We start from the raw sequence: 16,409 nt of genomic DNA, 5'->3' as shown, positions 1-16,409 counted from the left end.
TGCTGGCCCAAGAAGCACCTTTTTAGGAACGGAAATCTCCTTTTGCCTTCTGGCAAAGCTAGCGGGAGGTGAGGTGGGAGGTACACCTTTGTTCAGCCACAGTTAAGGACACCCTCAGACCCTGATCCAAAGTGATCCTGTCGCACTTGTAAAGTTCAAGGAAACCTCATGGCTTATAGCTATTCTGAAGGAAATCTTCAAACTCTCCATTGCCCAGCCTGAGGTCTTTTTTAGGGAATCCCCAAGGGCTAGTGGTGGTAATTGCACCTGATCTGCTTATCCTTTCTCCTGACCCCTTCAACCTTTGCCTGCAGACCTTAGACTCCCAGAGCAGCTTTGGGGAGGAGAGTCAGCAGAACCTGCGAGGGGTCGGCATCTCCTATCCCATGGCAGAAGCGAGGGTGACCCTGCACATGTCAGGCTGGGGAGGGATGATTCCTCTGAGGGTTTCACATCACTTCCATCTTCAGCCTTCTATGCAAGGAAGAGCCAAACTGTTCTCAAAAAAAAACCTTTCCATCTCAGTGAGCTGAAATAATATTAAATGTCTTAATTTCTTGCTTGCTTTCTACTGCAAGTGCCTCCATCCGTTGGAAACTGAGACTAACATGTACCAACGAACAGTTTAGAAACCGTGAAAAAAAAATAATCATAGTGTCACTGGAACAGACCCACCAAATAAATTTAAGTGATGTCTTATCAGATACTTCCATTCACTTGGAGGCTTTCAGTGCCTAAAAATTACTTAGCAGAAAACGTGTAGAGGAAAAGGTGGTGTTTTACAAGCTGACTGTCTATATAATAGAAACGCAACGGGGACTCTTTCTTCCTTTGCTAGCACTAGCTGCATGCTCCACAGCACGTCACCCTCTCAGTATCATAACCCAGCTTTGCTAATCACTTTTTAAAGAATTCTTGACTAAGGTGCTTGCCCCCAAGAGCTTCCAATCTAAATAGGTCATGTACAGACAAAAGAAAGGGATGGGCTGCAAGAAAAGCCAATGGTTGTGCGCTACCAGGTGTGTGCCTGTGTGTTTGTGTCCCCACATCCTATTGTCTGGGTGACACCAACACAGGCAGACTGGTGCTTAAATTATGGGTGCACTCTGGGGACATTTGTAGTTGTCTTATGCAACGGTTACGTGCAAGCGTGTGGCGACTGGGGGAAGTTACCAAACATCGCTAGCTCAAATTCACACAATGTGACTTGATGCGTTGCTGTCTCTAAATGGTTACGGGTAGGTAGGGGATCACTGTTGGTTTCCTCTGTGTGTGTGCGTGTATGTCTCATTGAAGGATGGACAAAGAAGTGCAACTGAATCCATTTAAATAAGATGAAAAGGTATATTATTGCAACGGCATGCTTGCTGACTGAAGGAGCTCTTTCTGAACAGCCAGGACAGTTCTAGCAAGCTCCCAGCAGCCAGGCCAGCTCTGCCGTCCCCCCACAGTGGCAAGGGAACAACAGCCTAAAATGTATGTCCTGTGACTGGGCGCGTGTCCCCCCCTCTGTGAAAGCTTTGCGTGCCACCAGCCCATTTTTCATAATGAAAGTACACAAAGAGCGAAAGAGCAGAGAGCAGTTTGTCCCTTTGTGACTTGTATTTTCTGAAGAAAAGTGAAGAGTGAGGGGGAAATCAGCTTGTTTCCATTAGGCACACACTTTCACATAGCCAGCCCGAGTTACCAGTGATACAGCATCAGGCCTTCTGGCTTAGCCTAGGGCCATATAGTACGGAAGCATCACGTAGCACAGGACCACCTGACACTGGATGTTAAATGTTTGGCTGCAAAACGGGACCAGAGTTTGCGTATCTGGATGCAGTCAGCTCTGCAGAACATCCACAGGCACCTCTGCAGCTCTTGGTTCCCCCATATTCCAGAAGGACACCTCTGTGCCCCATGTCCTGGCTGCTTGGCAAACCCCTTCTCCTCTGTGAGGGGATGGCAGAGCAACCCCTTTAGGGTAGGGGCAGCTCCGAGCTGGGGTTGGCCACCTTGCAGCGGCTGGGGAAGCTGGCAGAGCACCAGGCTGTTGTCTGGGGTCCCAGAGTCCACTTGCCTGGCCAGCCTGGGGGACTTTCACTGGCAGCAGGAACCTGAAGCAAAGCCCATGCTCTCAAGCAGTTGATTTCAGATTGGAAATCACACAGACATACCAGTAGGCACACCAGCCATGAGCTGAAAAGACCAGTAAAAGCAAAGACCAGTAGCTGCTCTCGCTACCCCAGTGCAGAGATCCCTCAGTGCAGGTAAGGCGCAGGCAAAACATGCCTGTTATGGACTTGAACTGGCTAGCAGCTACCCATGGCTCCTAAAAACAGTGCTGGTTGTTCTCCATCAGATGCATAAAGGATTAGGAAATTTATATGAATGCTCGACACTCCCTGGCATAACAGTGATAGGACGGAATCCTTTTTGTCCTACTCAATAGGTAGGACCTCAATAGGTTTTTACTACCAGCATCCTTGAGATTTCATGGTGTGGTGTTTCTTTTAATATGGAAAAGATGGAACAGGATTATTTTCCCTGGCATTTATTGGTCTCACTGCTGAGTCAGTTAGCAGAGTTGACGTTGGGTGATGTGAGGCAGGGAATTTATCATTTTAGTTCAATAAAATTATCAAATATATACAATACGAAGTCTTGCATCAAGACTGCTTTTCTGGGAGTGTGGTAGCTCATATATATTTGCTCGCCTAGTTATTTGGCTGTTTTTTAAAAGATACACAGAAGTTTTGACAGGACAAGCTCCTTCCTCGCATAAAGCAGGTAAACAGGAAACTAGAGTTGCTGCAGTGTGGGCTAGGAACAGTGGTAAGAGTGGCCCAGTCCTATAGAAATTATTTCAGCTCCTTTTTTGAGTCACTTAATCCCACACAGCTCTTTTTCCCCACGCCTTGAATTAGTGTGACTTTAAATTAAGAACAGGTAGGTACCATTTTTCATTTCTTTCACTTCTTTTCATCTTTTCAACCCTTTTTTTTTTTCACTTAATACTCATTATTTTATTGCCTAGTGGTTCAATGGCTACAAAGACTGTGGTGACTATTTTTAACTATTTACCTATATTTGCATGGTGGGATTTTCAAGTGATATACAACCTTGATCTCGGTCTGCTGAAATCGGTGGGCAAGTACTTTGTAACTGTGACAGGAGCAGAATTAGGTGAATGTATATTACTTCCAAAAATGCTTCCTAAGCAGTCAGTAAGTCTGACTTTCTGCTGTCAACTGCCCTTACCTACAGAGAATTTGTAGCTGTTAAGATTGGTGAACAGGCCTTTTGGGGAAGGAGAGTTTTCCGTAGAAATTTGAAAAAAAGACTGCATAGAGGCCACTTGTATTTTATATGTGTGTGTGTCTGCAAAGAAAAGCATTAATATGCAGCACCGTGGCAAGTAGGTTGGCCACAGGGGATGGCCAGCCTGGCAAGTGGGTTGGCTAGTCCCCGCTGAAAACCTGAGTTCATTGACTCGCCAAGTATCTTTCCAGTGAAGTTAGTTGGTGGTGCTCTGAATCAAAGATTTCTGAGCCTGGTCCTTCAGCCATCATGTTTCTTCAGCAAGGACAGACTTTTGAACAGCAGTCATTAAACATGAGCAAGCAAAAGATTTGAAGTGGCTTTTGGGGCTTGCATGAGCTGAGGAAGGATGGACTTGTAGGTCAAACTCCATGTTGCACCTGCCTACAGTTGTTTTGAGGATGTCATAGAGCCCCTACCCTTCCTAGAAGGAGGTGAGCTAGCAAAGTTGGGCTGTTGGAGCGTCGGTCGGCAATCCCACTGTCCCTCTGGATGGGACACGAACGCCTACTGCACTGCTGGCAGACAAGAAAGTTTCCTTCAGGGATGGGCTGGAGGACAACAGGACCCGATTGCACACAACTTTGCAACCCGCTTCCTTCACCCTGCTCTCCACAGGAGGTGGGAGAGAGGGCCTTCTCTTTCTCAGGCTCCTAAGGGAGCTGGGAGAAAGGAGAGAGAAAATTTTCACCCTGGTTGGAGTGGTCAGATGCTCCCGTTTGACAAACAAGCTATTGTCAGTGCAGGACCTTTTCTGTAACCTCTGTTTTTGAGGAGTTACCTTACTTATGGGTTTACTAAAGCAACACGTGTCTAAGATAAAGGCCAGATGAAGCTGTGCGGCACTTTCAGTAAAGAGCCTGATTTTCTTCTTGGAGTATAACTGGAAGGGGTGAAAATCCATCTGCAACACTACCAGCTTCACCTACCCTGGATTATCAGAAGGTGCAGCTGTTTCCTCCTTGCAGGCCCAAATGAAAACACTGCAGGCTCTTGCTTCATCCTCTGTCACCCGATGTGAAGAACACTGGAAGGACTTTGGCTCTGCATCTCCATTTGTGCCCTTGCTCTTTGCTCGTCCGCTGCAACTGGGAATTGTAATGAGCAAATGCATTTTCTATTACTGTTAATGATAAATCTTGGTCAGACTGTTCCTGCGTCAGTGCTGCCTGGGTCTGTGTGAAGTGTGAGGGAGAGCAATGCTTGGGAGAGGCCATCTCAACTCTGCTTCTGCATTGTAAGAGAAAGAGTTGTCTGTGGTATGAGGGCACGACATGCTTGTTAATAACCAAAACACACCCTGAAGAGAGGGAAGGATGGACACATCTTCCTTGTCTTCTTTAATCGTGGAACAGATAAGCAACAGCCTGTAAAAATGGGAGGAAAGACAAGAAATAATTTAACAGCCACAAATGAAAAGTTACTGTATTTGAGGGTTGTTTTTTATTTTCCGTAGCACCCAACCTTTATTCTTCCCTTGCACAGTGTTGCAGTTCGAGTCCATTAAGCACGACATGCACCAGGCCATCTCTTCAAGGCTGACCAGTCCGGAAAAGCCAGGCGGTGTCATAACTTTAGCACATAAAGCTGCAGAAAAACTTAGGCGACAGTGTTGATTTAATTATTAAGGATTCTGTTTGTCTGAGTCTCTCTACCTTTCCTACCTACACCCTGCGTTATGGGCTGTTCTTCATTACCTGCTCTACCTATCTTCGCAATCTCGCCGCAAACAGTTTTGGTTGACCACACCACTTCCCTCTTGAAAGTTAATATTGTTTGACTCATTCTCTACTGCTAAGACCAAGCCAAAGAAAACAAGCCAAAGAATAACCTGCTTGTATGCAGTTTGGAAACTTCTCAGAGGCCCTGCTTTCAAAATGCTATACAGTAGCTTACTATATCTCTCTGCAGCTGCAAAGAAAATGAGGAAAGCAAAAAATGGTTCAAGAAATAAAATAAAGCCCCATGAAATTTATGAGCTTCCAGTGAACTGCGGTCCTGTGTAGGCACAATGGAGCATTAGTACAGAGGAGGGACTGCTTAGTAACCTGCCGATTAAAGTATTCAAATTAATTTCTTTGGAAAACAGGTATTTTCAACTATTGTGCAGAAACACTAATCACTGGACTTGGTAAGAGCAAAGGTCTTTAGTTCAAGGGAAGCGTGTAGCCAGCTAGATACTTTTTTTGGACAGGAGCAAAGTTTTTACAAGTCATCAAAGTCTAAATGGTCAGTATCCATGGGGGAATAAATTTACTTTTTTGTTGCCAGATTCCCCTGGTTTACATAGAGAGTGAGCCTCGGGACTTGACCTGTAAGTTGCTGGTCCCTTGTTCCACTCTGTCTGAGGCTGAGTGATGGGGACCTTTTACTGTCTAGAGATATTTCAGTGGACTGATGAAATGGCTTTCCATCTAAGCTATTTCTCCGATACCGCAATGTTTGTGCAACTCACTTTCCCATTTGTTTGTCCTCTCGGAGGCACTGCGAAGGTGGCAAATGCTGTCATCCCTCACTTTTCCCACTCAGGCTGAGGGAGGGGGTCCAGATTCATCCCACCTAAGCTTACACATTTTATTAAGGTGCTTGAATTAGGAGCCTGGTCCCCTGTACTCATCAAAGAGAAAACCTCCTCCCAAGGGCTGCCCAAATGGCGTCTCAGTCCTTGCTGCCTGAGCCTTGTGTTTCTGCAGCTTTTCTTTGGACAGAGGTGTCTTTTTGTGCCTGTATTTTTCTTGGTTGCTTGCTGAGCTGTTGGTTGGGTGGTTGTGTCCCATTCTGCACCTACTCTCTCATACATATCTTCAACTATGATGTCTCAGCCCATGGCTGGCAGGTATTCTTATGGCAGTTTGTATGCGTGGGAAGATGCAAACTATAAAGAAACAAAAGAGGCTTTTGGCAATGTGATGCTTAATTTGGGAGTCATTCAAACTTAGTCAAGGAGTCAGGATTTTTTGACATGGGGGAAAGGGAAAAGAAAGCAAAGGGTATAATTTTGCAGACTAATTTAACTTTCATGAACAACTTCTTCCCTCCAAACTCCTAACGCTTGCTTCCCTTACTTTTACTTCGCTGCAATGACCTAATTTCTGGGATGAACCCACAGAATAATTGTACTTCCGTGACAGAAATAGAGGACACATATGTGTCAGATTCATTGGAAGTTTTGGTGGAAGCATGGCAAGCAAAATAATCGTGTTTTAAATGGAAATACACTTGTGCATTGCTATTTTTTAGTATAGCACAGGCCTCACCAGCAGAGCTGAGGGGAGAGGAAGCCTGTTTCCTGCCTTGCAAAAATTGTCAAGATTGCTTTTTCTGGCTGTGGTACATCAGGGCAGATGTGAGGCTTTTCATACGTTTGTCAAGAGGCAGGGAGAGAGCTGGAGGGACCCTGTTCAGAGGAGCCTGCGGTCTCGCAATCAGCATGCCAGTGGGAGCAAGGGAGACCGGCAGCCTCCGCTTGTCCCTTTTCCTGGGGACGTTCCCCGCTGGAGCTCTCCCGACGCAGCTGGGTAGTGAATCAGTGATGGAAAGGGCTCTCAGCCTGCAATTAGGGCACTTGCCTGGAAAATAGGAAACTGAAGTTTGTTTTCTACTATAGGCTATGCAAGAGGGGCTTGATCTAGACTCTCCTGCCTGCTCTCATCTGTTCCAGGGAAGGACTCCCTCTCATCACAGACTTTGCTCTACCTATAGGGTCTGTTTGTGTGGGGTTTTTTTTTTTAAAGCACTGATTTTAAAAAGAAAAGTTAAGAAATAAAATGCTGCCAAAATATTGTTTAACTACTGTTAAAATACATAGGAAAAAAACACACGAGCTGCTCAGGGTGCATGTCATTACAACAGGGTGACTAGCCCCCAACAGAGGTGCAAGAAGGTACCTGGGGTTTCTCCCAGACAAAGTGGGGAGTTACCAGAGAGCAGGGAATCTTGTTGGTGTCACCGGATACTTGTTCAAGACACTGCAAAATTGGATCACTGGGTGGAAAACTTAAATGCTCAGCAAAGGCTCGTACCTGAAACGTCTAGTCTACCTGCAGTTACTTGGAGTAACAAGCAGATTTTTCCATAGGCACAGAAAGGGTGAGGTTTGCCAGGGAGCTGATAGGAGAAGCACATCTGGAAGGGCTTCCTGGTGTCAATCTGTCTGTACTTGGCGTTGCTCGGCATTCTGCTTCTGAAGGGCGGCTGGATGCCAGCCTGGTTATCAAGTCACATAATATCCAGCCTCCTTCACACATTTCCCAGCACCTCGTGCCTATGGTCAGGTCGGGTCTGATGACCCACACAGATTCTGCTGGCAATTACAGACACAGCATGAAAACATTTAGCATAATATCCTGTCTACCACGATGTTCCTTCTGTCTGGAAAGAAGGCCTGCGTTGCACAGTGCTTAAAAAAAAACCAGCACAAAAATGTAATTGCTGAGAAGTCTACTCAAAGCTCTGACTACCATCACCATTATTTTGCCTCACCATAGCAGTAATGTTTTTAACTGAGGAAAGAGGAAATATTCTACAGTGTGTCTAATTCCTTTTTAGGAACTTTTTACATGATATTTTTAACATTGTACAAGAGGTTGGTGAGCTCTGATGTTGTCCCATACTGATCCTTCTAATGCCTGAGTGCGGTATAAGTCTTTTCCAAGGGATAGAGCCTAGAGAGGAAACAAGTCTACAGATGGGTTTTATTTTCAAGCATAATTTCCTAGAACCCCGTGGGCTGCCATGTAACACAGGTTAGTGCCTTATGCTAGGCATGTGCATACATCTCTGCAGGATCAGGTCAGGTCTGTTTTAAACCATAGGAAACAGTGTCCTAGAAAGTTATGCTACGTGCTGTTTCTGCGCAGGTAGGAAATCAGGGAAAAAGAGTGTGCAAAGTATTTTATATCTGGGATATCTGGCACATAGAAAAATATTATTCGTTTGTGCACTTAAGGCAATATTTTTATTGTTAGCAAAAAAAAAAAAAGCTTTTTTTTGCGAGCAAGAGAGCTGATTTTCAAGCATTTACATTTCCCAGCTTGGTGGCAATATAGTAGCACTATACTTTAATTCACTTTTGTTTACAAGACTATATATTTTTTTGCACTAAAGATAGCCTGCTCACTTCCTAGAATAATGTGAAGGAGTGTATTTTCTTCTCATCCTTCGCTATGTACAAAATAATTGGATTTATTTTAGCTCCATGGCACAAACCAATGTTTACCACTTTATTAACCAGACACAATGAAACATGGCTTATTTTCTACCCTGCTAGAGCTGGAGTCAAACCAAAGCCCTGAACACAAACAGCCCTGAAAAGAGGAGATGCTTGGATCGAGGTCCAACACAGTTCCAAAGCAGCCAGCTTTTGCTAAACCAAAGCGTCGAGCCTCATCAGTCACTCCCTACTTTGGCAAAGTCTGGCCAGATGCTGTACTTTCCTGTGTATAATCCACTTTTTGGGTGTGAAAAATTTCCATTTCCTCGTGGAAGAAGGGGACGCAGAGGCGGGGGGGGGTATTCTGCTCCCCTTGGGGAGAAAGGGCTCCGCTTAATTGAACTCCCCTTATGCTATCCCCATGCAAGTACAACCTGCTGATTTTGGAGCAGAAAACTTGTGGATCCACACAAAAACCTGTGTCATTTCTGCTTGGGTCTGCCTCTGGCTGGGATGCTCAGCAGCCATGAGCCGGTGAGTCTCCATCAGACACTGGCTCCCCAAGCCCAAACCTTTTGTGAGTGTTGGTATCTCCTGATGCACCAGCTCCAGTTCGGCAGATTTGTCAGTGAATGAGAGCAAGCGACAGAAAAGTGTATTCGTCCTGTGACTTGGTTATAAGAGAAAAAAAAAAGTCCATTAATCCATTCCAGAAGTGTTTACTTGTAAAACAGCCCTGAGTACCCACAGGAATTTTGATAGCTGCATCTGTAGCGATGAGAGTAGCGATGCTTTTCCTTAGCCTCTGTTTTACCTGCTTCTCCTCCTCTGAACCTGAAAGGCATCTAATGATACTTTTAAAACCTATATTAAAAGGCAGGTAATAGGAGACCTGTTTCTTTTTCTGCACCTGGAGGCAGCCCGAAGCGCTGCTCTCGTCTCCCCCGGGGCCAGCCGTGGTGTGAAATGCAGACTGAGCAACCATTCCCAACGAGTGCCCAATGTGCACAAAAAAAGGCGGCTGCCAAGGCACTTTGTTCTTGTCATTTCCACATCCAGAGCCCCAACCAGATGGCCATGGGCCAAGCTGAGTGCTCCACAGTCTCTTAAAAGTCTATAAAACTGCATTTCCCTCCTATTAAGAGGGAAAGCACTTTCATGTTGCGTTGCTGTAAAAGTATCGGAAAAGCTAATATTTTCTCTGCCGTTCTTGTTTAATATTCTACATTAAAAAAATCTGCCTGACCTTACTGAGACAGTATTTGAAAGGGATAAGGAAAAAAAAATGTCCAGAAGCCCCTAAACCCTGTGGTTTAGCCAAGCAGGCTGGATTCCCTATTTATTCCAGCATCTCAAACACTGACCCTGCAACTCAAGGGGAAAAAAAAAAAAAAGCTGCCCTTTTCTTGCCTCTGCTAGTACTTGCAAATTGATGCTTGACAAAAAGTTATGCAAAAAAACATGGGGAGGGAAAGAGGACAGCGGTGCTATCTCATGGCAAGCTGGCTCTCTTGTGTGGCTCTGCGAGCTCCAGGCCAAGGTCTTCTTCATTCAACAGCTGGATGTTGGTCTGACTCCCACAGAGCCCCATCCGATTTGCAAAAGTGGCAGGTCCTTGTAGCCAAACTGCCAGCTTGGCAGAGCCGCACCAGTTTCCAAGCACCTTCCCGCTGCACTTTTCCATCCTGAGTCACGCTGCTCTCCTGCAAAGGGGAAGCCTGGGCTTGTGGTCACCATGCTGAGCTGGGAGGTGAGTGGCCACCACAGGGCCACTGCCTGAGCACAGGCAAGTCGCCTCATTGCTCTGTCATTCAGTTTTCCACCTGTAAAAGGGGGATAATAATAGTCCTGGGCTTTACAGGGGTGAAACGAGGATAACTTCCCTGCTCTTTAAGCAAGGTGTTTGGAGGGTAACTTCAAAGTAAAGCTAATAAACACGAAAAAAACACCCTATCAAAGCTCTGCCTTGTGCATTTATAGTGGCTTGGGAAAACCATTTATATTTGTTCCATTTTTCTGACACAGTTCTTTACTTTCCTGCTGCAGACCTTTATGTAGAACAGGTTCTGTGCTGCTACCTGCAGCAGTGAGCAAGGGAGAAAAGGTTAAATGGCGACTCTGATTCGGGATGGGGGAAGAGACACTTTTGGAGCTGCTTCTTGAGGTGACAATTGCCTGGCATTGATTCTAGTTAGTTCCTAACAAAAAAATTACAAAGTATGGACGAAAACAACAGCAGAGCTGCCTTGAGAAGGGAACTGCAGAGTTCCCTTGGAGAAGGAACCTGCTGGCACTGGTCTTTCCTCCCCAGTTGCATTGACACGAGTGGGATTTCCACAAGCCCAAGGGATGAGGCAGATCTTGGGTGTGCTGATGTCCTGCTCATACCCCCAGGCTGCAGAGGAGGCTTCTAGCTGAGACATCCCTCCTTCAACATCCAAAATCTGGGACAGAGCAGGGCTGGGTGGAGGGTTCCAGGAGTTTCACTTGATGGATGCGCAGCACGGAGACAGGCAGGGATACTCCCATCAGCTCAGAGGGAGCTGGCCTCAGAACAGGGTGCCCCGTGGTGACCTCAGGAGGATGCTGGGCCTGGGTTAATTTGCCCTGCTTGCTAGTTTGTTCAGAGAGAGCTCGGGTTTGTCTGCCCTGCCCGGCGTCATGTGCCAGCTCGACACAAATTTAGTGCCCGAGCTAGATTCAAAGCAGGAAAGTTGATTTCCTGCCTCGGTAGCCTTAATGCAGCCCTTGTCCTGTGGGTTTCTGAGGAATCACTCACCTCCGTACAAGGCTGCTTAGCACGAGGGCTTGTGCTGCCGGGATGCTTGGTTTCACGCCAGGCAGGCCAAACGCCGGATGCTGGGAGGGCAGCACTGGGGACGTAGGAGGAGAAAGTAGGGTAGCAGGAGGTCAGACTTGGCGTTGGTGTGCTCACTTAAAAGCAGAGCAAGTCTGAGCGGAATTTGAAATTAGGAATAAATTACATTGAGGGGAGGAATTTGTAAGGACCTGGCTCTTGGCTCCGCAAGCGCTGAGTTGAGCCTGCCGAAGCTTAAAATAATCCAAATGTATGAGGTATTTGACATAACTTGTATGACTCCGTGTGTTTGCGTTCAAGTCCAGTGTTAGAAGCCCAATGCTGGGGGCAGCGTCCAGCTTTGCACTGCTGACAAATGAAGCATTTGCTCTTGACCAACCAGAATGTCAGATAAAAGTCTTTTTCATCTTTCTTTGCTTCTCACCTCCTCTTTTTTTTTTTTTTTGAATCCCTAATGGCTCTCTTTAATGATGAAACCGCTGCTATATAATATATCTTTTTATATTTTAATTTTTTTTCCCTCCTCTTGGGATAATTTACAGTACTGTGTGGAATCTGAGACAGTTCAAGCTGTGCCAAAGGGCCTGGCAACAGGAAGAAACACAGAGCCACTGCGATTTGGAACCATAATACAAGTCCTAAAATTTAATTTTAGAAACGCAGCTACTGGGAACTGCTTTTAAATGCACATTTTCCTTTTAGTGCATAAAATGGTCCTGTGTCTTGATTGAGCTGTTAGGGTGGCTTGAAAGAGCGCTCTGTAGAGTAAGGAGCATACAGAGCTTTTCAGAGATCTTTTGCTGCTTATTCACTGATAGGCAAAATTGGAAGCTGGATGTTTATGAATGTACTTATGTATTAAATACTACGGGGGAGTGTGGAACAGAGCACGATGGATTATTTTCAGGAGTTTTATGCCAGTCTGTTTCACTGCTGTAACCGTGAGCTGAGAGAGGACTCACCATAGGAACAGCACTGGCCACCTTGCAGGGAGGATGGAGGGGCAAAGAAAGCTGCAGAAGGCAACCCTTCATGACAAGAAAATGAAAACTGGGAGCAGATAGACAGCAAATGATGGTGTTCAGCAGAAACCGAGGATAATGCCACCTTCTTTGAGGGAACAAGTAGCAAAAAAAAACATGTTTGACCTCTGAGCTAGAGATTTGACATGGGGGAAAATTACAAAGGAAAGTTTTGATTCCACCTGGTTGGGAACACAGCTGAACCATCCCATTTCAGGTATTTTGCCAAACACAAGTCTGCTAGGGAGGTTTCCATTTCAGCCCCAAAACATTATGTCAGCAGCCTTCAAGGATAAGATACCTTACTTTTGAAGGCTATCTCACAGGGCTGGAAACCAATGGAGACATCGAAGTTGTCCAAATAGGTTAGCTCTTAAGAGGGTGGAAAAGTGATTTAAAATTTGTGCTTTTGTCATGCCTACTGGAGAGCAAGCGCTCCAGCTGATGAGATATCCCTCTTGTATGCTCTGTGTGTGGTCTTTGTGGTTACAGGTTGACACACAGAGGATCCCAGAGCAGAGGGCAGCCACAGGTAGCGGTTAGAAGTGCATTGCCTTGGGTCCATGCATGCTGCTCACTGCTGCTAGCTAAGGCTTGTCTTGAAGCCAGGCACGCCCTTGATGAGAGGTGTCTCTGCCCTTCCAGCTGGATCTGGACGTGCCCTGATGCTGCGCTGGAGCTGGGCCTTTCCAGCACTTTCCCTGTCCCCTCCCAGCACTGAAGTTTCACAGGGACCATGCTTCTAGGGCTGCCCGGCGGAACGCTGGACCCTCTAAATCCCACGTGGCCATGATCAAGTCTGCTGAGCACTGGCAGATGCCGTAATGTCAGCATCTGCTCTCTTATAGTTGGATGTCTGGTGGGACCTCATGTTTCTGAAGCTCCCTATGCCACTAAGAGAGGCTTCGTTGCTCCAGTTTCAATTCTGCCAGCTTCTAGTGTTTCTTTCCTATTTCTGTCTGTAAATCTATTGCAAAATTATCCAAAAATGAGACTTGTTTGGGTTTGTTATTTTATAGCCCCATAGTATTTGTCTAGTTACAGTGCCTTATGACAATCTGAGATTGAATTGCTGATGGGTTATTCCAGTGCAGGTTTAGCGCAGGGGCCACTCAACGTTTCCTCCTTTGGTGCATCCTCGGAGACAGTCCTCCTTTTAGAAACGCCTTCTCTCCCAATGCGAGGGGTAACAAGTCACGGCAACTTTCAGTGGTCCTGGTTCTCCAGACTAGGCCAGGTCTCAGGCTGCCCTGCAGTACAGTTGCAATGCATGACTTGCTTGTGTCTCCTGTTCTTACAGAGAGATGGTTTCAGTGTAACTTCAGACAGCTGCTAGCCGGTTAGGTACTTCGCCAGTGGATGAGGGGTTAAAAAAAAAAAAAGAAAAAATAATTGAAAAAATAAGATAAGTCAACAGACCTCATGTACCAGTGAGATTTTCTGATCTTTTTCCCCCCCCTCCCACAATAGGACATCGTCAGAAAATAGATGAGCAGACAAAGCCCGGGAGCTTGTCCTTTTCAGAGCGCCTGAGTGAACTGGAGCAGTTGCGTCGTACAGCCATGAGGGTCAGCCCACACCACCCAGCCCCCACACCCAACCCACGAGCCTCCTTGAACCACACCACTGCTTTTAACCCTCAGCCTCAGAGTCAGATTCAGGGTAAGTACCTGAAATCCTCCCCCCCGCTCGCCCACCTCCACCCCGCCAGCCTGCCGAGCGCGGGGGCTCGCAGGCGCTGTCCCCTCATTCCTCCATCTCTTCTGGACTCTCCTTGGCCACCTTTAATGAGTGAGAGCCTTTAATGAGTGAAAGGAGGGGCTTCCTAACACATCTGTATTTCTAAAGACCTGACAGATTTTAAGGGGTCCATACTGTCTCCTCTTCCCAGTGTCAGGACAGCTCATGGTGGTTTTTAACCTCACCTATGCTAGAACTGTAACATCTTGAAAGCTGTTGTTTTCTTGCAAAGATGCACTATGCCAGGCCTTTTTCTATGTAGGTGTAGGTGCATTTCCCAATGGATATTTGTCAATGACATTGTGTGCTTGAATGACAGAGAAATGCTGTCAACACCTTGCTGTGATCTTTCCCAGGAACGCAGGAGCAAAGAAAGCTTTACTGAGCGCTTTGTCCCCTGAAGATGACCTAAGACATTAATACGGGCGGGCTGGTTTGAGTGTATTTCTGTGGCTGGTGGTTATCCAGTGGGTTTTACTTGAATGAAAACTTGCAAAATGGTGACTCAGGAATCCAGTTTCCTCTGAGGCTCAGGATTGGATGATGCCAGTGAAACCAAGTCATCTAGCTTGAAATCCTACCTGCCACCGCGAGAGCTGGGTCTGTCCCTGCGAAAACTAGTTCTGTCCCTAGGATCAGCTGGAACTTGGTGACCAGTGAATCAGGCACACTACACCATCAACCGATAACGTGGTTTTGCAAAACACGCATCAAAATGCAGATTCATAGTGAGATTCACGGGAAGGGAGGGCACTGGACAGTATTAGTTTTAGAGTGCGCTCTTCCTAAGGGAGTTTTCCTCTATTCCTCCAGCCAGAATAAAATGGCCTCAGTCGAGGTTTTCTGGTGGGATTTTGGGGAGAAACAGTTACTGTGAATTGGAAGAAGGGGTTTTTTCAGCATTTGTTTTTAAAACCAGGGTACTCTTCATTGCATGCAGGAAAGGTTATTGCTTACCTAAGGCAAATGCTTCTTACATACTTTTATTCCCAGGGCTAGGAAGGTCTTTGGCTTAGTGAAATCTACTGTAAATCTGCCGTTGGCTTCCCTCTGAGCAGAAGTCGGCATTTTTGAGAAGCAAGGGAAACAACACATTGTCGCCTGCCCTACTGTCGAAAGAGGCAGGCAAAAAGACAGCTGGAAGGTCCACCAAGCTCCTTCCCTCCCTGGAGCCATGCCGGGTCATCTCAGGCGAAGGATCTAACCCAGCACCTCTCCCAGCTCCTGGCAGTCCCCTGACTTAGTTTTCTAATTTGCAGAGCGGCTTCTCCTGTGCACAGCTCCATTCCTATAAAAGAAAGTGCGCATACTGTTATGGCTACTCAGCAGCCAGCGGCTATGTGGGTGGAGGTATCAGTCGCAGACTTGCATTCTTCGGCTTCTTGGGAACACTATACGCTTAGCAGAGTATCGGGTTTAACATCGCGTATCCCTCTTCCCAGGTTCCCTGTGAAAGTCCCTCGCTCGTATGACTTCAGAGCGATAGGCTTTTCACACTCGGACAGGGATTCAGCTGCTCTCTCCAGAAATAGTTTTAGTACCTTGCTCTGCTTTGCTCTTTGCAAACAAGATTTTAATGTGTTTCACCTGCAGATGTAGCTCAGAAAATGGTCACAATCGAACTGCTCATTACAACTAACTCACTGATGCCCTCCTCTTCAACTATCAGGCTGTTTTCTCCTGTTTCCCCTTTTCCTCTGTCTCTGAAATGTGCACGTTATCCATTGAGCAACTTGTTGAGGCTTGCAGTTGCTATCAGTAAAATAAGCCCCAAACTGAAGCCTCCTTCATTTGGGACTGTCTCCGCTGCAGATGCCTTTTAATTTCTAGGGCTCATCTTTTCAGGGTCACGCTATCACAGGAGGGGAAAAGGGCTAGGGTAGAAATGAGCTTCAGTACCATCATTTTCTCCTTGTCGTTCAAAGGATGGTTGTGTTTTGGTCTGATCTCCTGTGTGAATCCTCTAGGGAATTTGGACATTTTATTTTTTTTTCATTTTTAACAAAAAGTGCTACATTTCAGAACACAGGCCCTCAAAACCAAAACACTTTTGACCTGCTCCATGGCGTTGCTATACCTATGTGTACACCTTTGCACCCCAAAACACTTCTGTTGAAATTCTTTCACTGAAGAGAGCACAGAGTGCTTTTTATGTAGGCATAAAATAAGGCAATAAACCCCCTTATATTACTAACTTCCAAGTAGGAGTATTAAACTTTGCTTTAACTCACACCACTATGAATCACAGGCTACTCCTCTATTCATCCAAGTCCAATTATCTTTTTTTAAAAAACAAAAGTAACTCAAAATAGACATCTCAGACTAGTTCTTGGATTTAAAGGGGCAGGTTGCCATGCCACTAAACCACTGTTTA

At 46.0% G+C, this 16,409-nt stretch overlaps 1 protein-coding gene across 2 annotated transcripts in view; it reads left to right on the top strand.

Annotated features, from left to right (window-relative positions):
- RUNX1 (RUNX family transcription factor 1) overlaps window positions 1–16,409 on the top strand; it is a 171,143-nt gene that overhangs the window by 121,540 nt on the left and 33,194 nt on the right. Inside the window, exon 6 of one of the 2 annotated variants that reach the window (XM_086765090.1) lies at window positions 13,766–13,957. The exons of the other annotated variant lie outside the window; for it this stretch is intronic. Coding sequence (XP_086621216.1) covers window positions 13,766–13,957 — 192 coding nt within the window. The remainder of the gene's footprint in view (window positions 1–13,765; window positions 13,958–16,409) is intronic. 2 annotated transcript variants of the gene reach the window in all.

Source organism: Chlamydotis macqueenii, chromosome 1 (genome assembly GCF_036417535.1).
Source record: "Chlamydotis macqueenii isolate bChlMac1 chromosome 1, bChlMac1.mat, whole genome shotgun sequence".
NCBI classification, from domain to species: domain Eukaryota; kingdom Metazoa; phylum Chordata; class Aves; order Otidiformes; family Otididae; genus Chlamydotis; species Chlamydotis macqueenii.
The sequence above is the reverse complement of the archived record's forward strand: the minus strand, read 5'-3'. Positions and strand labels throughout refer to the sequence as shown.